The sequence below is a fragment of the Electrophorus electricus genome, chromosome 11 (genome assembly GCF_041902795.1).
Source record: "Electrophorus electricus isolate QZ-2024a chromosome 11, ASM4190279v1, whole genome shotgun sequence".
In the NCBI taxonomy this organism is placed as follows: domain Eukaryota; kingdom Metazoa; phylum Chordata; class Actinopteri; order Gymnotiformes; family Gymnotidae; genus Electrophorus; species Electrophorus electricus.
In genome coordinates, this window is record NC_137507.1 from 6,314,603 (window position 1) to 6,339,352 (window position 24,750).

A 24,750-nucleotide genomic window follows, 5' to 3' on the forward strand; every position below is an offset into this window, starting at 1 on the left:
CAGTGTCACAGTGATGTGCTGCTATAAAGTGGACTGTAGAATGTAAAGCCTGTGGAAGACATGAGTCTGTATGTGGTGAGATGCCGGAGTGCACAATGAGAGAAGACCATATCACAGCCAAACTCTTACAGTAAAACCACACCAGCTAAGATGTAATGTGGCTTTGTTCATGACTGGCTTTGATTATTTACATTCATTTTCTATATTAGATAAACTGAATACTATAATCTAATAGAGTTCAGTGTCACTGCAACATCTAACACAGTTCAGCGTCACAGATACATTTAACACAGGCTGAGGCTTACTCAGTATTCACTCCTACCACGACTAAGCCCATTGGCTGTCTAAGGTGTCCGTCAAATCTCATAATCACCACCATACTGCTGCTGCGGTGTCAGTCTCTGTGAGCTAACCTGTCTATGTAGGCTGCGAGAAGGATTTAGCTTTCAAGTTAGAATGGATGAAAGACTCATAAGAGTGTTTGAAATCTGCTGTTAAAATAAGATAGAATTAGGTTTTATCATATAAATGTACTAAACATTAATTAATTAATAACGGCTAATAAAAAGGATAATAAAAATCAGATACAATTGATATAATCTTCAACATAAATATAAACATTTGAGTAGGTGTAAGCAATGATGTGTGTATCAAACCTCTCCCTGCACACACACACCCCTCTCCCTGCACACACACACACACACACACCCCTCTCCCTGCACACACACACACACACCCCTCTCCCTGCACACACACACACACACACACCCCTCTCCCTGCACACACACACCCCCCTCTCCCTGCACACACACACACACACACCCCTCTCCCTGCACACACACACACACACACACCCCTCTCCCTGCACACACACCCCTCTCCCTGCACACACACCCCTCTCCCTGCACACACACCCCTCTCCCTGCACACACACACACACACACCCCTCTCCCTGCACACACACACACACACCCCTCTCCCTGCACACACACACACACCCCTCTCCCTGCACACACACACACACACCTCTCCCTGCACACACACACACACCCCTCTCCCTGAACTTCAGCATTTGCAGTCTCAGCTAAAAGGACTGGCAGAAATGTCTGTTGCTATTAAAAACATACACAGTGTCTGATGTTGGGAGTCTTAATTCAATTTCAGTTTTGTAGCTTGTTGTTTTGTGAGTGTCTCCTGGTGGGATCCAGCCGTCAAGCACAGTGTTCACCACCACCACCATCGTGTTTGCACACTGCCTCACTGGTGCAATAACTTAAGAGGGCAGAAGAGTCTGATACAGACTAGAACAGTCTGACACACTGTAATGTTGGCCTGGTAATTTGTTGATCAGGTTAAGAAAGTGGATCGTGGTCTGATACACTGTAATGCTTGTCTAGTAACATATTGATCGGTGCTGAGTGGGCAAACAGCCCCAGAAGCCCGTGTGTTTCATGTGTGTTCGACTGCTGCTGTAAGAGATATTAAGAGAAGCCCAGCAGTCAAGCGGCAAAGGCATTGCAGGCCGTGGATCTGTGCCAGGCTCACACTCTCGCCAGAACTCAGCTCACTGCTGCGTAACACACATAACAGTCGTGTGACAGAAGAACACTGCTGGACCTGTGGTGTTCTCTCTGTCTGTGGACTAGGCTTTGATTTAAGCAGGGGAAACAAACCCTAAGAGCGTGTGAGTGTGTGTGTGTGTGTGTGTGTGTGTATTGGGGGAGGGGAGGGTATAGTCACAGGACGTGAGTCGTTTACTTCCCGCTTGCCTTGCACATTATACTGCAAGTGGTGAAAAACCCAGGAACACAGCTAATGAGCACTGTCCCACTGTAACAGACAAATTAAACACTGTGTGTGTGTGTGTGTGCACGTTTCTGTGCACATGGGTGTGTCTGTGTGCGTGCGTTTGTGCATGGGTGGGTGTGCCTGTGTGTATGTGTGTGTGTGTGTGTGTGTGCATGCATGTGTGCGTGTGTTCTAATTATTAATTCAGCAGTTAAGTTTCCTGATATCATTCTCCCGGGGATTCGGTGTCTAACGGCCCCTACTCAGTTTCAACAAACACACAGCACAGCAAAGTTCAGACCAGTTAACAGGAATCATAATGCAGAGATTTCATAATGTTTGGTTTGAAAACAGGCCTGTGGTGATGTCTGCTACACACTGCACTGCCGGATGGACAGAGACTCTCAGGCTGAAGATCATGGTCAGAGCTGGACACCTCTGTACAACCCTGGAGGTCCCAACTGTCCCAGTGAATCAAATAACAGCAGTGTAAGGATCTGTGGAGGAACGCCAGCACTGACCAATGTCCTCAAGACTCTCCAAACACCTTCATGGACATACGAGGGTAGAACTGTTGCCAGGACCCTTCTGTTTATACTGCACATACCAGGTGCAAGGTTTAAACCTATAGCAAAGCAAAAAAAAAAAAAAAGATTTGTATATAGCTGATTAAAAATCACACACTACTGTCTGTGATCCCTCCATTTTAGTGTCCCATGTACTATTACCTCCTTTTTAATATAAATGAATGTGGGCAGATATTATAGTATATGAGAAGCTCACATGGAAATTACATCAAGCACGAGGGAAAGACTGGAATTCTAAGAAAGCTGTGGTTGACATCATCTACTGCCATACAGAGTAATCTATAGAGACCAGACTGCTTTTTTTGTCCTACCACAGAAAGCTGTTGTTCATCCGAATTCAACCAGTGTGCAGACGTCACCAGTAGACTGGAGCTCCAGGGGACACCCCACATCCACACCAGTGACTCTCACAGGGAAGAGTGGTGTCATGTTGAAATCAGGGCAGTACAAGGCTGAAATCCTGATTCACTTTCTATATAAAAAAAATTCCCAAAGCACATCCATTACTTTCAAACACTTGCATGATGGGAAATTCCTTATTTTTTGTGCTAACTGGCTAGCATGCAGGATGGTATATGGCAATATAGTGGTTATGCCACTCTACTGCAGTGGTGTCCCTTGGCTAGTTAGCTGAGATAAATGTACTTCTGCACATCTGTACCTCTCTATACCTGCAAAGCTTTGTCCAGTGAAATAGAGGGCAGGAACCACAGCAAACATCACCATACACGGCCCCTGTGGCAGTATTTATGTAAAGAACATCACCATACACGGTCCCTGTGGCAGTATTTATGTAAAGAACATCACCGTACACAGCCCCTGTGGTAGTATTTATGTAAAGAACATCGCCATACACAGCCCCTGTGACAGTATTTATGTAAAGAACATCACTATACACAGCCGTGTGGCAGTATTTATAATAAACATCATCGCCATATACAGCCCCTGTATCAGTATTTATGTAAAAACATTTTTGTGTTCATGAAGTTGTTTGAAACTGTGGAATATGCGATGGGATTTTTTAAATACCGTATACATCTCCTATAAATAACGAACATAAAAACACAGAAAGAACATAGAAACAGAAAAGGCATGAAACTTTATTTTCATTCTGCTGGACTGAAAATAAACAAGATTTCTGTCTCATACTGCACTGCACAGGATGGCTTTCGCACGGTCTTGACATTTGTATCAATCGGACAAACAAAAGCTGCATGTAAGATTTAAGAATTAAACACTGCACTGAAAAACATCATCATAAGGACCTTCAGAGCAACAAATCTCTGCACTAAAGCACCAAAAACAACACTACACAGTGTAGATGATTGCGAAGGCGTTTCTATAGCGTCGTACTAAGAGGCAAACGTTGACTCAGAGATTTACGAGAGCAATCATGGTATTTTAGCGATCGATACTCGACTAACCAAGAAAAAATCCTGATAAACTGAAAAACAGTTTTAAAGCCTTTTGCCCCCCCCCATTACACTGAAGTCTGAGTGTAAATAAGCACTTATCTAGTGACAGAAAAGACCATCAATAGCATTAAAATTAACCACAAACTGTAAAATGCACCAGCTGAAGTGACACTGGACATTAATGGTTTGCATCTGCTACATGCAACCAATGCTGCCTACATATTTAGATATCTACATATTTACATATACACAGTATCAACATATCTAAATATTTATGGCATTTAGCTGATGCTTTTATTCAAAAAGACTAACAATTCTGACTGAACACAGCTTGAGAACCTGAGGGTTAAGGGTCTTGCTCAGGGGCCCAACAGTGGCAACTTAGCAGTGGTATAACTTGAACTGGCAACCTACTAATTACTAGTCAAGTACCTTAACCACTGAGCTACTGTGTAGGTGAAATCTATTAGCTCTGTAGGTGAAGGGCAGCTTTTTAATCGCTCCCATGCTGCTATAACAATTAATTATTTGCGTGGAGAAAGAGAGCAAAAGTGACACACAGGGAAAAAATGAAGAGATATTTAATAGATATTTAATAATTCTTCAAAAAGAAAAGGACAGATTCGAGTTAGCTTAAAAGCTGTGCTTTTAAAAATCCCCAGATTTGGTTCACATTATTAACCTGTTTAATTAGTTCACACAGTGAATTTTAAATAGGCTATGCATTACTTTTGCAAGTTCTTTCAAGACCAGATTTATTAAGGAAAGTTTCTTTGGTGGGCATTAAAGTGTCACCAGTTTCCAAATCATTCCATGATTTTTAGCCAACTCTGAAAGCCGTGTCACTCCGCAGACACATGAACACTTACACACTATATGTATGTGTTGGACAAATGTATTAGTCCTGAGTATGTAACTGAGGGAGTTTCACAGCATCCTCCAGGTCAGAACAGTGCAGGACAGGCAGGCGATGATGGCGGAGATGCCCCCGACCCAGCAGGATAGAGAGAGCTGAGGGCGTAAGACCCTAACCCCAACACTAACCCTAACCCCAACACTAACCCTAACCCCAACACTAACCCTAACCCCAACACTAACCCTAACCCCAACACTAACCCTAACCCCAACACTAACCCTAACCCCAACACTAACCCTAACCCCAACACTAACCCTAACATTAGCCCCAACACCAACACAGCTAATGAACACTGTCCCACTGTAACAGACAAATTAAACACTGTGTGCGTGTGTGTGTGTGTGTGTGTGTGTGTGTGTGTGTGCACGCGTTTGTGCATGGGTGGGTGTGCCTGTGTGTGTGTGTGTGTGTGTGCATGCGTGCGTGTGTTCTAATTATTAATTCAGCAGTTAAGTTTCCTGATATCATTCTCCCGGGGATTCGGTGTCTAACGGCCCCTACTCAGTTTCAACAAACACACAGCACAGCAAAGTTCAGACCAGTTAACAGGAATCATAATGCAGAGATTTCATAATGTTTGGTTTGAAAACAGGCCTGTGGTGATGGGTGAGTCTGCTACACACTGCACTGCCGGATGGACAGAGACTCTCAGGCTGAAGATCATGGTCAGAGCTGGACACCTCTGTACAACCCTGGAGGTCCCAACTGTCCCAGTGAATCAAATAACAGCAGTGTAAGGATCTGTGGAGGAACGCCAGCATTGACCAATGTCCTCGAGACTCTCCAAACACCTTCATGGACATACGAGGGTAGAACTGTTGCCAGGACCCTTCTGTTTATACTGCACATACCAGGTGCAAGGTTTAAACCTATAGCAAAGCATAAAAATAAAAAATAAAAAAGATTTGTATATAGCTGATTAAAAATCACACACTACTGTCTGTGATCCCTCCTTTTGAGTGTCCCATGTACTATTACCTCCTTTTTAATATAAATGAATGTGGGCAGATATTATAGTATATGAGAAGCTCACATGTAAATTACATCAAGCACGAGGGAAAGACTGGAATTCTAAGAAAGCTGTGGTTGACATCATCTACTGCCAGAGTAATCTATAGAGACCACCAACATTAACCCTAACCCTAACATACACACACACACACACACGTACATGCACACGCACACATACAATTACATTTAAGGGGTTTGGGGGTTTGGGGATTAGGGTTAGGGGATTTGCAGATTTTGGAATTAGGGAATTAGGGTTAGCGGAGGTGAGGTCTGCAATCTCAAGTATCTGTTCTGCTTGTATTTCTGCTTCTCCGGCAAACTCTGCCCTCTACCTCAGCCTGTGCGCACAGCAGAGCACAACAAAGGAAACACGACAGACTCTCCAAACAGTTCCAGCTGCTCTCACGCTGTCCTCCCTTAGACATCACCCAGCCTTGCAGTGATTACACAAACAGATGAACTACAAGACTACAGAAAACACAAAGGAAATGCACACACACGCACACAACTGTGCAGGAGCATGTCTCCTGGGAAAAGAGATAAGAAAAGACAACAAGGACAGAAGCCATGGGAACTCCCACTCTGTTACAGTTAGTGTGAGTGAGGGGAGTGTGTGTGTGTGTGTGTGTGTGTGTGTGTGTGTGTGTGCGTGTGCATGTGTGCGAGCATGTTTGTGTGTGAGCGTGTGTGCGTGTGTGAGCGTGTGTACGCGTGTGAGCGTGTGTGCGCGTGTGTGTGAGCGTATGTGTGAGCGTGTGTGTGTGCGCGTGTCTGTGCATGTGTGAGCGTACGTATGTGTGTGTTCATATGTCTGTGTGCATGTGTGAGCGTATGTGTGTGCGTGTGTGTGAGCATGTGTGTGTGTGTGCATATGTGCGTGTGCGTGTGTGTGTGTGCACGTGTGTGAGCGTGTGTGTGTTCGTATGTGTGTGCGCGTGTGTGAGCGTATGTGTGTGCGTGCGTGTGAGCATGTGTGTGTGTGTGTACATGTGTGTGTGCGTACGTGTGTGTGTGTGCGCGTGTGTCTGTATGTGTGTGTGCGTATGTGTGTGTGCGTATGTGTGTGTGCATGTGTGTGTGCGTATGTGTGTGTGCATGTGTGTGTGTATGTGTGTGGGGAGGGGTTCTGCTCTTCAGACCCTAGCCTGTTAGAAGAGGTTCAGTCAACCATGTTATAAGAACAGCAACTCCTCTAACTGTCTGCTCCATTGTACCTAGGAGGCTATAAGTATGGACACACACATGTTGACAAGACAACAGAAATGGTTGTTGACTTCAGGAGAGCAAGGTGAGATCACTACCCGCTTGCCATCAACGGCTCCTCAGTGGAGATCGTCAAGAACATCAAGTTTCTTGGTGTTCACTTAGCGGAGAACCTCACCTGGACCCTGAACACCAGTTCTGTCACCAAGAGAGCCCAGCAACGTCTTTACTTCCTTCAGAAGCCGAGGAAAGCCCATCTCCCATCACCCATCCTCACTACCTTCTATAGAGGTACTGTAGAGAGCATCCTGAGCAGCTGCATCATTACCTGGTTTGGGAACTGCACCTCCTTTGACCGCAAGACCCTCCAGAGAATAGTGAGAACAGCTGAGAAGATCATTGGGGTCTCTCATCCCTCCATCACAAACATCTACATAACAAGCTGCAGCCGGAAAGCCACCAACATTGTGAAAGACCCCACAGACCCCTCACATGAACTGTTCATCCTTTTGCCATCTGGAAGAAGGTACCGCAGCGTCCGGTCCCGCACCTCCAGACTACGCAACAGCTTCTTCCCAGAAGTCATTAGACTCCTGAACTCTGGCTAACTCCAATTCAGATTCCAAAAATGGGCACTTTTATATACACACACACATACACACATGCTTATACACAGTCACACACACACACACACACACATACATATCCATACACACACTCACACATTGTTTTGCATCGGACTAGTGCTGAAGTCAAACCTCACACAAATAAACTATGCACTCCTGTTGCAGTCTTGCACATTATCCTACTTGCTGCTAGAGTACTCTACTAAACCAGCATTGTACTCTGAACTGTTCTGGCTGCTACCAGTGACTGCTATGTTCAGTATAGCATGTCACTGACTCCTATGCACAACTCACTTTACATATTCCCAGTACTGTGTACTGGACTAAATAATTGCACTGTCTACTCATTTTGTATTTGTCCTGTCCTGTATTTGTTATTGTTTATTTAATGTTTATGACATTTTTGCACTATATTGGACTGTTTGCACTTGTGTAGCATGTTGTCTGTTGCACTGTTGTTTTGTGTTGCACCATGGTCCTGGAGGAACATTATCTCATTTTTGTTGTGTACTTGTATATAGCTGAAATGACAATAAAACCTCTTTGAACTTTGAACATAAGGGACATAAGGTTCTCACACAAAGGACATAAGAGACATAAGGTTCTCACACATAAAGGACATAAGGGACATAAAGGTCTCACATATGGGACATAAGGGCCTCACACATATGGAACATAAGGGATATAAGGGTCTCACACATATGGGACATAAGGGACATAAGGATCTCACACAAAGGACATAAGGGACATAAGGGCCTCACATATGGGACATAAGGGATATAAGGGTCTCACACATATGGGACATTTGGGACATAAGGGTCTCACACATAAGGGACATAAGGACCTCACACCTCTGCAGACAAGACTGAGGCTCTTGTTGGGCTTCTGAACTGGAGGTTTGGATAAGATTGCACAGGCTGCAAAATGGTGTCATTAATACTCACACGGAATTCATCCCCATAGTAAACACCTGCTTTGCACTGACCCAGTTAGACTGCATCCATCACATAAGAGAAAATTAACTAAGTTGATGGATTATTTAAAACTTTAATATTTAATGTCAGCTTCAGTCAAAGTGAGGACCAATAGCACAACTATCCAGAGCTATCTGGAAAAAAACAAAGCAGATGAAACCGATAAAGTCTAAAATTGCCCGCTAAATGCAAAATGTACACTAATTAATGTACACTAGTTATTGTAGACTAGTTATTTTTAGGCTAATTAATGTAGACTAGTTACTGTACACTACTTTTTGTAGACTAGTTATTGTACACTGGTTTTTGAAGACTGGCCATTGTAGACTAGTTAATGTAGACTAGTTATTATACACTAGTTTTTGTACACTAGTGACTTCTTGGTCTCACACAGCATCTGCAGTCTCCCACAGAAGCCTTCACACGATGAAGGTCAATACCAAATGTTTTTTTTAAATACCAACTGATTTTTTCAAATCATTCCACACCTTTTCTGCAATCTTTCTTCATATTATTGAACAATAATACATTTGCCCACCCAGTGGGGCAGAGATTCCATATCTATGCAAGAGTAAGGATTACACAGGCGTTATTAAACATTTGTTTATCAAATATACAATACAGCTGTTAAAAATATTAAAACTGTTCCATAAAAAGTGAATTTACTAATATTAAAACAGTTCAAACTAGTTAGCGAGAGACTGTGATATGTCTGGAGACTGTGTCCCTTTGTGGTTGCCACACAGCTAACACACAGCTGCGCTTTAGTATCTGTCTGCAATATTCATCTTGTTTTGGCTGAAATAAGTCTCTCTTAAAATACACACGAAGGTGTAATGAGTCGGTCAATGAACCAATCTGGTACTGATAACTTTATGAGTGTGGCATCTGACCACATTTCCTTTGCTAATGGTGCTAATGTTAGCTAACATGTTAGTTTCTCCACATTTCCCTTGTAGCAGAGCCAGATATTTAGCCAGATAACCTCAATATTTTTTGTGTAATTCAAATGCAATGAATTGAGTATTTAGTGATGTTAACACTAGTACTATACAGTCATTTGAATACATATGTCACATATGTATACATATAATATACATAATACATGTTACTTCACATATCTCACACTTCATAAAATGGTGGTTTAGACTCAGTAGTCTGTGCAAATGGACGAACAGTAATTTCCTCTACAACACAGATGACAGAAGCAGGACTACAATACAGCACAGCAGGACGACAGTGCAGCGCTGCAGGACAGCATGCAGGATGGCAGTACAGCACAGTAAGAATATCAGGGAAACATTTCAGTACTGCAATAATATGACTCCCAATAAAGTCGCATTTCTAAACTCACATTACAGAAACAATCTGACTAAAGAAGCAAAACACTTTAATCTTAAACAGACATGAAAATGATATTCTGTTGTAGGCATCTGGCAATGTTTGTTACAACAGATCAATGTGTACTGTACAGTAAGAGACATCTGATAATTGCACTGCAGCCAGAGCCATAGAGAGGGCCAGTCCGTGTCCGGGTTGAGATGGAAGCACAACTGGCAAGACAGTTTAAGCTCTTGTTAAGCACAGTTGATTACAAGCCTGTTTAACAGGAAGAACTGAGCACAGAAGGGACACACGGAAGGGAGCACATACACACTCTGGGAAGGGACACACAGAAGGGAGCACAGACACACACTGTTCGGGGACACACACGGGAGGAAGCACACACACACTGTGAAGATAAACACACTGAAACATTCAGAAGAGGCTTCCACTCTGCACGCTAGCGAGTCCAGCAGAGCAGAGGCGAGTGGCGAGGGTGAGATAGGACAGCAGGGTGAGACAGGAGGGCTGCACACACACACAGGGACTCCCAGAGCGACCGTCACCAAGACTGCTGCTCTCCAACACAGAAACCAAACCTGTGTTTTCAAACCCAAACTGTCTGTGTTTCCACATCGGTAACACAGAGGTCAGAGGACACTGGTCACACCTGGTTATTTTTGAAATGATTGCTGTTCTATGCTTAACACACATCAAAGCGTTCTTTAGGGTAAGAGACTGGAGGCATATCTTCAGACTAGTACACAAGGTTTCTTCTTCATGTTCTAGGGAGTTTTTCCTTGCTACTGTCACCCTTGTCTTGCTCACTGGGGGCTTGGACTTGGACGTTTGTAAAGCTGCTTTGTGACAACACCTTATATAGTGCTATATAAATACATTTGACTTGAATTGATGTAAACACTGCAAAGAGGATGTGAAGCAGAGGAAAGACTCTGCGCTGTGGACACAAGCTCCGCCCATACAGTTCTCTTCCTGACACCAGGTACACAGTCTACCAGGTACACACTGTCCACAGTCCTGTTTTCTTTCCTGAACACACTGTGCTTCTGTAGCCATGATTGACAATTTCCTGATTGCTTAATCTCAGAAAGGGATCATTGAGAAAGACAAAAATGTCATTTAGTCTGATCCCAGCACAGGAGCGCTTAATTTACACCTAAATGCTAAACCTTCGGTCATCTTCCATGTCATTGGCCGTACAGATTACAGGCCCATTGTCTGCTGTGAGATGGTAAACTGAGAGATTTCCAGTCATTTTCTTTCTTCATGGTAAAAACATGGACAGCAACTACAGAAGCTGATTGACTTTTATAGACTGCTGTTACACTCAATAGATGCTCAAGTTTACAGAAATGAAGAAAGGTGAACCAGGCTAAATAGAAAATGAGAGAGAGAGAGACAGGGGAAGAGAGAGAGAGAGAGAGAGAGAGAGAGAGAGAGAGAGAATGTGTATATGTGAGTCAGGGGCTGGACAGAGAACAGCTGTCTGCTGGTGAGACACAGACATGGTGATTACAGATCTCTGCATTTCACTGTGCACATCATCACATACTCACCACATGACAATACACTGCCATTTGCATTCTGGTACAAGTTGTTCCATCATGAGGAGTTCGTCACAGTGGAGATGTCGGGATAACATCATCGATGGAACATTTTTGAAAACTCCTAATAGTATGTCAGCTCTCATCAGTTCTTACAAAGTGAGCATTCTCTAATACATGGGACAGATAAGCTCCACCCAAATGAACGCACAGCCCAACTGACACAACCTGCATGTCCATAAAAACAATATCACTTGACACAAACTGGCCTTCAGTACAATCATATTGTGTGACAGTTTTAACTGGACAGTTTCTGGACCTCTGATGACCTCTGAGGGAGAGGTTACAAGAGCACAACCTAATCCCCAAAACACTTCCTCATTAAAACAAAAATATTTGCATTTTGGAGTAACACATGGCTGCATTTCTGAGTTTAATGATGACAAAGTCATCCAGTACTTTACAATGACTGTAACCGTGTAAGAGAGACTACAGTGACAGATATTACCTGTATGATTTTTCAAATACTGAAAAAATGTGTTTAAAGATGCTATAAGTGACAATATGGTTTTGGCTTGGTGTGCAGTACATGCAGTAGGTACCATTTCTCCACAGCCAAACTAATGAGCAGTTTGTATCAGTTCCACTCTCAGACAGAAACATGTCGTACACTGACCTACAATATATGCATTAGAATAAATCAATGGGTCAATGCTTTTTATTTTACTGTATTTATAACATTATTTGACAGATTATGAGTTTTTCTGTCTATAATTTTGTGAGGAGCACACTGATACTTCCTGATTCCTGACCTGCAGAGCCCAGAAGAGCCACATAGACAATTTTCTTTTCCTCACAGCATGTGTTTTAGAGACAGTGATCAGGAAGTAGAGGTAGATTACACCGTATGCTCTTTACAAAAAGCTTACAGTAGCTTTCATTAAACAAAGACGTGACCATAAGGAGAGGAAGCCATCTTTATTACCGCACATTCAAACCTTCTCATGTTATGGTCTCCATATCTCTGAACAACACGCTGCTCAGATTGAGGAAAACACGGAAATGAAGCAACGTGTGCAGGTCACAGTAGCAGGTCTTTCAAAAGCAAGACACATGAACTAAACTCTTTCTGTGAAGGGAACAGATCTATGTGAAGCCTACATGGCTATGAGAAGGTTACAGGTCTATGAGAACAGGTCTTTGTGAAGGTTACAGGTCAATGTGAACAGTCTGTGTGAAGGTTACAGGTCTCTGTGAACAGGTCTTTGTGAAGGGAACTGATATGCATTAGTGGGTATAAACTAGTGATGGATGAAATGCTGCTTACTGGTGAAACTAGTCATTAGACGTGTGAAAGGTTCTGAGGTTTATTCAGTGGTCACCATTAGTCTGCAGTCACATCACATGCTGACTATGGCTGTATGGAAGACACAGCAGGCTTAGCAAGGCCCCCTGGTGATGGGGGAGGGGCTTAAGAAGGGAGGGGCTTCTTCAGGCCAGAGCCAATCGCAGCCTCTACAGCAGTATGAGGTCACTTCCTCATCTCATGGCCCTGCTGTAGTTCTGGTTCTCCTGCTTACAAGAGATGGCAAAAGGAGAAAAGCTACAGGACAGTTAGCAGAAGATCTCTCTCTCTCTCTCTCACACACACACACACATCAGAGTCCTGGAAAACAATCAGCACCCACCCACTTCAGAGCATAGTCTCATCTGGAACACATCATGCATATTCACACAAGCACACGGTGATGAGGGCAGAAGAATGTTCCACACACCCCTCTCTCCGTCTAACTCCACCCCCCAACCTCAGACGTGCTCACACAGTGCAGAACCATTAGGAAATCCTGCAGGTGAATTATTAACAGGAGGGAAGGAGAGATAGGGAAGATAATGGCTGTTCTTTAGCAGGCCCGGCTCCTCTGCTCAGGTTCTGCAGCCCCAGACATTATCAGCACCTTTCATTCTTCCTGCTCAGCAGTGTTCATGGGTGTTAGTGGTACCACCTCAAAGCCCCTGGCAGATCTCCCCACACAGCGCTGGGGATGTTAATGGCTTCCCATGCTAATAACCCTGATAGCCATGCACAATTACCACCTCAGTCAGAGTGGAAATACACAGCCTTCTACTAACATTTCCTTGTCAAGCACCCAGAAGGAGATTTATGCATAATGGACTTGAAATGCACATATTGTTTGCATTTTAATGTTATTGTATGCACATTAGATATTGTATTCTATTCTCTTAAGTGTGACATTTATCTTATGAGACAGTTAACGATATTCCCCAAGAACAGGTAGAGACAAGATTCATGTTGAAAATGATATAAATTTATTTGACTTCAATGAGAATTCTTTTTTATGGTGGTAAAACAGCAACATAGTAATTAACATGTAGCGTCTAAACAAGCTCAAGAAAGACAACTTAAATGCTAAAACAAATACTAAAAACTTAAACACTAAACATAATAGAAAGCAGAGTGCAATTATTTCAGTGCTAATGTAACGTGGGCAAACCCCTGAGAGTGACATGAGTCCTGACAGGGACAACACATCGCAAGCCTCAGCATATCTATCTATCTATATCTATATGTGTGTGTGTGTATGCATATATATTTAGATATATTTAAAACCCCCCTTTGCCCTCCGCGTAAACCAGCCTAGTGCTCATCACAGCATGAGTCTGCTAGCTAGCCAACTGCTACACCAGCCCCATACAGCCCCACAGAACCCCGCTGGAGAAGTTGAACGCACAATTAAAATAAGAGGACTGGTTTTTCAGGCTGCATCACACCTGTTCAACATCCTTACATATGGTGGCTTAAGGCTAAGGCCTATTCATATCAATCTAAATGAAGTATAATTACATAAACAATCGCAGGGTGGGGAGAGCTTCAGGGCATTCCCACATTACCACAGCTCACCACAGTCTTGGAAAATTTACCTCATAATTAGTCTTTGTTGGCTGAACACACTAAAGCATTATTTGATCCTTCAATCTTACCTTTGACCCCTTAGCCCAAAACCTTAGGAGAACCCACATCAACGTCAACATGGAGCATGTTCATTCCCACCCCAAGCATCTGTGTTGCTGTCTGAGCTCCAGCTGGGTGAAGGCAGATCTGAGTGCACACGTTCTCCCTCAGTGCACACGGGAGCACCTGCATGGTGAAACGTTGAAGGTGCTGTTGAATTTTCATGCGTGTGCCACAGTTGAGGCCACAATGTCCCTAAAAACCCACCAAGGCTGCTCATGCGCAACACAGCCTCCTCTCAGAGGTGAACTAATGCAGTCCTGGGACGGGTCCAGAGGGGCAGCATAACCCATACTACTAGAGAAACAACTGCACTGTAATCCAACATAAGACATTCAGAAAAGCCCCACATACATGCAGAAGCCAAAATCTTGCCAAATGTGGGTTAAACATATTTAAAAATCCATTAATATGCCCCACATGCAAAATGAATTTTGTTGATCTGGCTCTCTCCTTCATGTTGCACTGGTCTCTCACACTGTTGCTCATACACACACTGGCTGGTTAATGCAAAGCCCTAGACTCACGTGAGTCTCCCACTCTCACACACCACGGCCCTGACAGCCTCTCACACCTGCAGGACAGCGGGGACCCACCTCGCCGTCCATTTAACCCTTATATGAAGGCATTTATCTGACATGTTCTAATTAAATGAAGAACTAAAATAAAAACTGACAACACATGCAAAAAAGACAGATGAGAGAGTGAGAGGGAAAAAGAGAGAGTGAAAAACCAGTAAATCACTTCATTATTACAAACATCTCCTCTGTGTCCCCACAGGGGCCTGATTAAGGCAGTAATTCAGAAAATCTCATTTGGGCAGTTTAAAGGCATATCCATAACACTCTGGACACCTCATTAGCACTTTACAGGCGCTGCCAGCTCCAGGCTTTCACAGACGCAGCAACAGCGTCAGAAACACCCCCAACCACTCGTTTACACGTCTGTCTGCAGTCCAAAACCGGGCACAACAAAGGCACACTCATCCATCGTCTCACAACAGAATGAAAATGGAGCGCAAATATTCAGGAGGGTCATATTGGTCACCTACACACCACAGGGCTACAGCCCGGCTACACCCTACACCACAGGGCTATCCTGTACAACCTAACTACACCCTACACCACAGGGCTACAATCTAGCTCCACCCTACACCAAAGGGCTATCCTGTACAGCCTAGCTACACCCTACATCACAGGGCTACAATCTAGCTCCACCCTACACCAAAGGGCTATCATGTACAGCCTAGCTACACCCTACACCACAGGGCTATCCTGTACAACCTATCTACACCCTACACCACAGGGCTAACCAATACAACCCAACCCTACACCAGTGACGAAGGCGGAGGGCAGCAACCCGGCCCAGATCTCGCAACCAGGTCCTACAAATGATAAATACATACACTGTACAACTCAGACCCTGGACCACAGCACAAGGCTGGTGGGCCTGAATGGCACGATCATGGCCCTTTGTGTCTGCTCTTTCTTCTCAGTCCTGGGATTAAACTCTGGATTATCTCCAGGGCAGATTATTGGTGGGGATGCCAAACATCTTGGGTCTAAAAAGCAACTGTATGATTAGATCATGGGGTGTCAAATTAAGCATGTTCACAAAGGAACAAACCCACTTCCAGACGACATGCCACTCTCACTGCAGCCTATGCTGTCAGCCTCATGGAGTGAAGCATTCTTCTGGGTCCTACATCAATATGTTCCTGCAAAATCTTAAATTCTCACTCAAAGTGGAGGAATTACATTTACATTCACATTTGCATTCACAGCATTTAACAGACGCTCTTATCCAGAGTGACTTACAAAAGTGCTTTATCATTTACTCACAATGTGTCCTAGCCAGTACAGTAGGTTATAACACAAGGATCAATGCTGATGCCTAGAAGTGCAAAACACGTATAAGCCCTATTCGACTCCCTCCTGCTCCACTGTAGTCTTACAGGAAAAACAGTATTTGCATATTTCAAAGTCAAAGCAGCCATGCAATAACAGTTTTCCATCTGAGCCTGATGAGTACAGTCCCGTAACAGCCCCGTAACAGCCCCGTAACAGCCCCGTAACAGCCCTCTAACATTCATGGTTTGTTTTCCGCTCCATACAGTTGCTACAAAATGCAGCAGCACAATTTTGTTTGTTTTAAAAGTGAAAAAAAAGAAAAAGAGATAGAAAACTAAACACTCCAACACTGACTGCACATCTACAAGCATTTCAGGACAAATCGCCAAATTATTCGAAACCTGATTAACTTTATCCTTACGTGGTTAGCCAGGTGCTAGCATCTGCAAAAATAACATAACTGGTTTCTGCAGAAGGCCAAGATTCACACCGAGTCAGAAAACCCACATTATTCTATTAGAGCTGCACGCTACAGCAGTTAAACACCTCACACCAATGACCAAGGCCAGCCTGTGTGTACACCATGCCACATCAGGGGAGGAGACCACAAAAACACTGTCTACAGCTCCTCCCCCACAGGGCCATGGGAGCAAAGGCCCAGATAGGAATTGGTGGGAATTACTGGAAAGGCAGACGATTTGGAAACTAGGGAGAGATCCAGAGATTGGCAAGCAAATGCCAGACACTGAATCTAGTCCAAACACACTCAGTTGTTTGGCTCAGGTGGGTCTGACCGCTCTACAGCATGTGACTACATGGAGAGATCATGCAGTAGGGAATAAAGAAAGAGGTGCCAATGCAATTACCAGTGCCAGTACAATTACCAGTGCCAATGCAATTACCAGTGTCAGTATAATTACCAGTGCCAACACAATTACCGGTGCCAGTATAATTACCAGTGCCAATGCAATTACCAGTGTCAGTATAATTACCAGTGCCAACACAATTACTGGTGCCAGTATAATTACCAGTGCCAATGCAATTACCAGTGTCAGTATAATTAACAGTGCCAACGCAATTACTGGTGCCAGTATAATTACCAGTGCCAATGCAATTACCAGTGTCAGTATAATTAACAGTGCCAACGCAATTACTGGTGCCAGTATAATTACTAGTGCCAATGCAATTACCAGTGCCAGTATAATTGCCAGCACCAATATAATTAATATTGCCAATAAAAAAATACCAGTGCCAACGCAATTACCAGCACCAGTACGATTACCAGCGCCAATAAAAATTACCAGTACCATTACCAGTGTATCTAAACTGAAACTAGTAGCATTCTGTTTATTTTCTTACTCAAAATGTTCCATCATATAATTTTCTGTATTATGTTAATATACTTTTTCCAAAATGAAATTAAAAATGGTGTATGAACAGTAATCCAAAGCCAAGTTGTTTCTATCAATCAGTCTAATGCACGCACGCACACACGCACAAATCATCAAACTTCATGCCCCTGATGCCAAACCTGACGCCCCCGACAAAGACGCACTGGACACCTTTGTGTAATAACCAACACACATTCCCAGTGATGGGCAAAGGTCAACATTTGAACCACTTTGCAATGATGCACAAAACTCCAGAGTGGCATCCTAGACTTTTACACGAGCTCCTGAGTCAGTGACTTTAGGTGTGAACACACTGTGAACCTCACAAATAACCTTGTGTTCACCTGCCATTGCCTGTAGATGTCAGAACATGACAGAGACACTGAAGCCCCTCCAACACACCTGCAGCCCACACCACCTAAACGCTTCACCTGGGAACAACAGGTATGATGTAAAGACTAGTTGTTGAAAAAAAATATTATTTCGATATTATATTGATATTAAAACTGGCCAGACGTCTGGGGTTTCTGTCCTGCCCCTCCTCCATTTTCTCTTGGCTCCGCCCTCATTATGTCACAATCTCTTGGCTCCATCCTTGTCTCAAGTCAGTGTGGTTTCATTCAGAGAAAGACCATACAAATTAAATATGCACAAACACCACCGTCTGACTGACTGAAATCATTTTAATCATATTTTTAAACTTTTTTTTAGTTTTCACTTTTTTTTTTTAAGTTTTCAACTAATATAAATAAACAGGCTTCATCACACTTCATCTCCTTACATGGGCAAAATGACCATTCAGCTGTAAGAGCCAGTTCCTAAACACACTGACCTGCAGACGACACCTGAACCTCAGACACGCTCCTTAAAAAGACAGATATGGTTATGGGAATGACTACAACCTCAAAACAGCAAGACAAACTGTGCTCTTTAAATCCAGTTCTTGTCTTCCTGGATGCTTGGCAACCCCCTGACCCCTGCTATGAAACCCCTGTCCCCAAAACCAAGACAAATTAAAACAGTCCGTCGGTCTCTAGGAGATTCGCTCCCATGTGCTGGCAAGCACCTAACACACCTTGAACTGGTGACTATGTGAAGAGGCGTCCTGAGTCCTGGTGTGTCTCGTAGCGCACGAACGTGCTGCTGGCCTCTAGCCAAGCTCTGTCTGCGCCAGCAGGAAGTCAGTTTATCTTGGGTGGGGTGCTGAATTACGACACACTGCAACACTGGCAAGACAGACATTCCAAAAAGGATCAACGTCCCTTCTTCTACAGCACATGGGATTAAAGCAGTCCAGATTCCTCCAAATTCCACAAAATCAAGCAGAAACATGACAGCTCCTTTAAGTTCCTTCTTGTATGACCTGTTCAGTGTCTTAACGTGAAGCTGTAAATGTGGGAGCATGGATACGGAGATATAAGCAGATATCATTATCTGCTGGGTCTGTGGGACACCGTCTCATACAGCGTGCTGCCTAAGAGATTCAATTTCTCTCCGGCATACCGCTCAGTTCTTTCTCCATTCCACTGCTGACCTCTGACCTCTGAGACTCTCCATTCCCGAAAGAGGATGTGGCTCTGTAGTCCGCCTGGTCGCATCCCAGAGCCCACGCCGGGGACCTGGTCACCAAAAAGACGCTCCCTGCGACAGCAACGGGAAACTGGGGGACTCAATACTGCAAAATAAACTCCACCTTTCTGGAGTGACCAGGTCAAACTAATCTCCCTGGTCTGCATGCAGATGTGTTTAAAAACCCATAAGGAGGTCGTATGCATGGAATTACACGTCATCACACAAATTAATATTGTTTGTACAGGCATGTTGGTGATGCTGCCTAAATGTTTGCTTTAGGACATAAAAAAACTCCCTTCCTGATGTGCAGCTGGGATGATACCATTTCTTTTAGCTGTTCTATTAAATGCCATATACATACATAAATCTAGAGAAACCTGCAATATATTTGTCTGCATTAAGTTGAAGAATGAATTTCCCAAAATCAGAGAAGAAATCTCAGTCTCTCAGTTCCAGCACAGGAACAGACAAAGGGACAGACACAGGGACATAAAGGGTGTACAGGTCTGTGTATTTGCAGGTTCACGTTACCCTTCTCAGTCTTACACTAATGGAATGCTGAATTGTTCTGTTTTATAGACATGTTTTCACCATCACACCTGTGTGAAAGGCAACCAGCTCTTGTCTGTAAACGGACTGTTTAATTAAAGAGACAATCTGAGCACCGCCTGAGAAGCCGGCGCTCTGACCCTGTGACGGGGGTCACGTGGGCGGGTGGGAAGCGTGAAGAATCCAAACCGAGGTCATAAAAATCAGCAACTCACATTACCTGCATTGTTAGGAGTGAAAAGCACTTTACGAAGCGCTGGAGAGCGGGCGAAGGGCCGAGATGTCACATGTCTCACGGTCGTCCCCGCTGGGCAGGAAGGGAGATGACAGGCAGGAGGCTCGTTCACAGCTCATGGCATCACACAAAACACACACAAATCCAGCACGAGACCCCGTGGCTCTCAGTGAAGTTGCATGTCCACACGCTGCAGCAGACTGAAGGAGACTGCGCTCAGATGTTTGGATGAGTTATGACAACAGTGGTGGCTATGTCTGGTTAAAACCTCAGGAAGCACTGCTGCTGCCCTGACCCCTGACCCAGAACCAGATGCTCCCCTGGCCTCACTGAGGAACCGCCAGCTTGGACTGACTTGATTAAAGGTCTGTCTTGACCTTCTCACTGAGGGCACCCAGGGACCAGAGAGGCCTGTCCCCAACAGCTCTCATAGCTTAAGACGACACACTGCTGTAAGCATCTCTCTGGCTTTTCCCATGCTGACTACTGAGATTTTTCACTTAGCATACCATGATCATCCTGACAAACAATAAATAATAATACGGCAGCCAGGTGACCTTTATAATTGCAGCAGAAGTGTCACTGCTTATACAAATATTACAGTCTGTGATTTACTTAAGAATTCCTACAAAAGCCAAAGCTAAACTGAATAACTCACGTACAGTTGAAAAAAAAAAAGAAGTCTATATCGGATGTGAGAATACAGCTGTCAAGTTCTGCTTCATTCCAATGTAAGCAGAAATTTCTTATCAGAACAGAACATAGTTCAGACAAAACGCTGTCAAAATTACCTGCAACGTAAAGCAACTTTCACCCTGCATACACAGGGACGTGTAGAGACAAACACACGAATATACACAAACACATACACAGCCCTTGAGCCCTGCTCCACAGCCCCGCCTCCGAGCCCCATCCAAAGAGCACAGAGGCAGAAGGGGAAAGTGGCCCCTGTTTGAGTTACAAGTCCAGGAAGGCAACAGAAGCTTTTTATCACACTTACTGTCCCCAAAGACTTCTTCAGCGTGGCGAACCTGCAGCCTGTCTCAGGCGAGTGGTCCCAGCTCCACTGTCCTAGAGGACTTGTGGGACAACATACCAATAACAGGATTTGATTTAGTGGCATCTGAATGACACAAGAAAATTCTCACTCCTGAGCTACAAACAAACCAGAGTGGGACTACTATGATGTTTTTATTGGATTTGTACCCTTGCAGTAACCTGATGTTAGTTTCAGACTGACACACACACACACACACACACACACACACACCTTCCACTGCTGCAAGACTGAAATGGCAGAATCTAAACTGCACCTCAGTAAAGAGCACGCCACAGTTGGGGAAGTGACCTTTGGAACTTTTCCCTGTTGACTTTGCATGGATTTGTCTGTTTAGTTTCTGAGTTTTCTATATTGGTCTCCAGAACCGTTTAAGACTGCATGGCTAAGCAGGTACACATAAACCAGAACTCTGAGCCTCTGAGTCTCAGTCTCTGAATGTCTGTGTCTGAGTCTCTGGGTCTCGAGAGTCTTTATAGAGACAGCCCTGCTCACTGCTCTTCCATCCGTTTTGGTGTCCCTGCCCTTCCCACAAAAAGCAACTTGAGCCAAGAATGAGAAAAGGGGAGTGTGGTCTTCAGCTTGTCTTTGGCCCACTGTCCAATCCCATGGCAACCTGTTAAGCAGTGGGTGGGAACTAATGACCAAAAACATGCTGTTCGATAGCTATGCGTTCAGAGACGTCAGTGTTTAAGGAGTGCAGCTCTCAGTACGCACAGCAGACAGGACACCCTACCTCCTCCACCACTGGACTCAACCCCAGCTTACAGGTCTCTCCACGAGCTCTGGTCCCTGCAGAAACCAGCAGGAACCTAGAGGGCCCTGCTCAGTTTGAAATGAACATGATATTATTCCCAAACAGTGACATTAGCAGATCAAACTACAGCAGGCCAGTGCCTCTGTGTGAGAGTCTCTGAATCTCTGTGTGATGTTACTGTGTTGTGCACAGAGGTGGTGTTGATGTGTGATGGGGTCAGAAGTCACTCCTAGAGTAGTGCGAGTGACACCTTCATTCCCTCGACACTTCACAAAACACGTCTCAGGAGAGAAGGCAATGAAGTATAGGGTGGTCCATGCTATGTAGCTCAGCCCTCAGATCTGTCTGTACTGAGGGTTATGTGAGCTCGCTGGGGAACAGATCCAGTCAGCTGAGAACGTCTCCAGCATGTAAGGAGGACAGCGTTCCACAGGCAGCAGGTCTCACCACTGCCCTACACACTCCACAACGTCCTGCCACGGCCATCACACGATCACCAGAGCCACCAGGGCACCTGTGCAGGCAGTAACCCTCCCCAAACCCACTTCAGACACAAACCAACTAGCACTGAACAGAAGTGACAGACCACAAATTAGACAGATCATATCAGCTTAATATTTACTTACACACAGTGTGCAGCAAAGCCCACCGATTAAACACAACAGTGTACACAAGCTCTTCGTTTTTACACAAACAAAATCAGAAAGTACTTCACAACCCAGCTTGCTGAGACACTAATGGAAAAGCTCTGACATCATTCAGAGACCATTCACACACCACAGAGTCACCGAGTCACAGTAATTGATACTTTTAGCTGTCAAATCAGTTTTGAGGGAGACTTAAGGGTAAGAAAGAAATTATTATACAAGAACATGCCATTAAAAGCTTCATTGTATGGGGTAACCAAGAGATGCTTTCAGAATGCATTAAAGTGAACATGGGCTCATTCAGATTTCGCACACACTCACAGTACAGTGAAAGGTAGCCGGAATTCTGCTGTACTGCCAGTCTGAAGAATGATTCCCACATCCCTTCTGCACTAAGACAAATGATGCAGCTTTAATCTGCATCAGGCACGCAGAAAACGTACTCTAATGGTTGGAACTGATCCGGTGTGAAATGGGACATTTCTGTCTGTAGCCTCATTGTAACGACATGGTTTAAACGCAAGGTAACCATGAGAACACGTCATTCATATACCGCTTTTCATGCACCCAAAGACACATAATAACTGGAATCAACTTTCCTCAAGACTGCAGCGCGGGCTGATGTTTATGCAAATATGTGAATAGAAACATGCAGAAGGTATGGAGATCACTGCAGGGCGCAACAGTCTCGAGCCACTAAAAAACAAGACGACAAACGTGCATGGACTCGAATTGCTGGCTATATGTGGGCTAATAACGTTTAGGTCCTGAGGGAACGGAGCGCCAACAAGCAGAGCCTGTTCGTCCAAACTCACTCTGAGTCACGCGGCCCTGTCAAGCCGCGCGCCACCCTGACACTAATGACTTGCTTGGAAACGGGAGAGGAAAAGCAAGTTGTAGCGGGTGCCTAAATAGCGCACGAGGAAACGTGACAGTCATAGGCCTCCTTTGACGAACGGGGATCACTGTGTGATGGTCTTTAAATCTAACTCACTTGATGAAGCAGCGTGCTCCTTCGAACGTATATCCTTCTTCCCACCCGGTTGGTAAATCTGAGGGAGGAAAACAACAATTAGTTGCTTTTGCGGTGGAGTGTGCAGCGGCTCAGCCTGAAAGCAGGATCTGCAGTGTTGTGGTCCAACCCGGGGCACCTCTCGCAACTGAACAGAACCCGCAGAGCATCGCACATTCAGGGCTGCGCGGAGTTCCGTTTATATCCGACCGTGTTTGCTCAGCACTACAGATTTATTTATCCTCAAGTGATGTAATTCCTCTGGACTGATAACGGCACGAGACGGCGATCAGCCGTAGCACGCGGGCTCGCTCACGCGCAGGACCCGAGGAGTGTGTGCGGTTGCTCGACAGAACTGCGCGTTACGGTCTTCAGCCGAGGAGCTGCTGGGGTTAAAGCATTACACACTCGGCTCTAAAACCTCTCGCTCGCACTGTTCGCCCAGGCTCGAGGTGCATGTAAACCGCAGCGCTCCCTTCGACACCTGGACGTGCCACAGACACGCGGTACCGGCCCAGTGTCGGACGGCAGGGCGGCGCGCTGTGACGGAACGGAACTTCTGTAACAGCGCGTCCAGACGCAGCTCAGGCATGCGGCCATTGCAGCCGCTGCGCAGTGACCCAGCTGCGGCAGCTGCTCGTGCAGGGCTCCGTAACGCCGTGGCTCCCTGCGCCTCTCACTCACCGCCTCACGAGCACGGAGCAGCAGCGCTTACCGGGAGTCTTCCTATGTCCGGTAATGAGCGCCTCTCCCGTGACGGGGTGCAGCCAGGTCGTGCTCTTCGCTTCTTCGCTGTTGGGCAAGAAATGAGAGCATGTAAAAGACCCGTAGCGAGCGCGTGAGCCAAGGCTTATCCAGAAGTTTACATTCCCATCATAATTACTTGATAAAGAAGACGCGTCCGTCCCGGGTCACCCCGTAACTCCACGAAGAAGGCAGGCAAGACAGCCAGTCGGGGTTTAGAACCGCCGCCATGTCTAACACTGAGCAGCCTCGAGATGCGCGTCGCCGTGGTGCTCGCGCGTACACGGAAACCTTAGCAACGGAGTCTCGTGCAGTCGGGACGAAGCGGCCCTCTGGGGGGCGGGCGCGTGCCTGTCAAATAATTTACATCTATCTTCTTCCTTCTCTGTAATAAATTAAGATACGTTTACTCACGTGCTATGTATGCTTCCACTTGCCGTGCTTATCAGCATCATGGTTGTGTTGAGCACTCAAACCTCTTAAATTAAAATGAAAAT

General features: G+C 44.9%; 1 protein-coding gene across 28 annotated transcripts in view; it reads right to left on the reverse strand.

Annotated features, from left to right (window-relative positions):
* Positions 1 to 24,521, reverse strand: part of plekha5 (pleckstrin homology domain containing, family A member 5) — a 108,819-nt gene extending 84,298 nt beyond the window's left edge. For 21 of the 28 annotated variants that reach the window (XM_081724022.1, XM_081724021.1, XM_081724020.1 and 18 more), the window contains exons 1-3: positions 24,393 to 24,521; positions 24,225 to 24,301; positions 23,492 to 23,549 (exon numbers count right to left, since the gene is read on the reverse strand). In XM_081724022.1, the coding sequence (XP_081580148.1) occupies positions 23,492 to 23,549; positions 24,225 to 24,301; positions 24,393 to 24,484 (227 nt within the window). In that variant the 5' untranslated portion in view covers positions 24,485 to 24,521. The other 7 variants (XR_014126229.1, XM_081724015.1, XM_081724017.1 and 4 more) reach the window with 7 other exon arrangements.
* Positions 24,522 to 24,750: the final 229 nt, after the last annotated feature.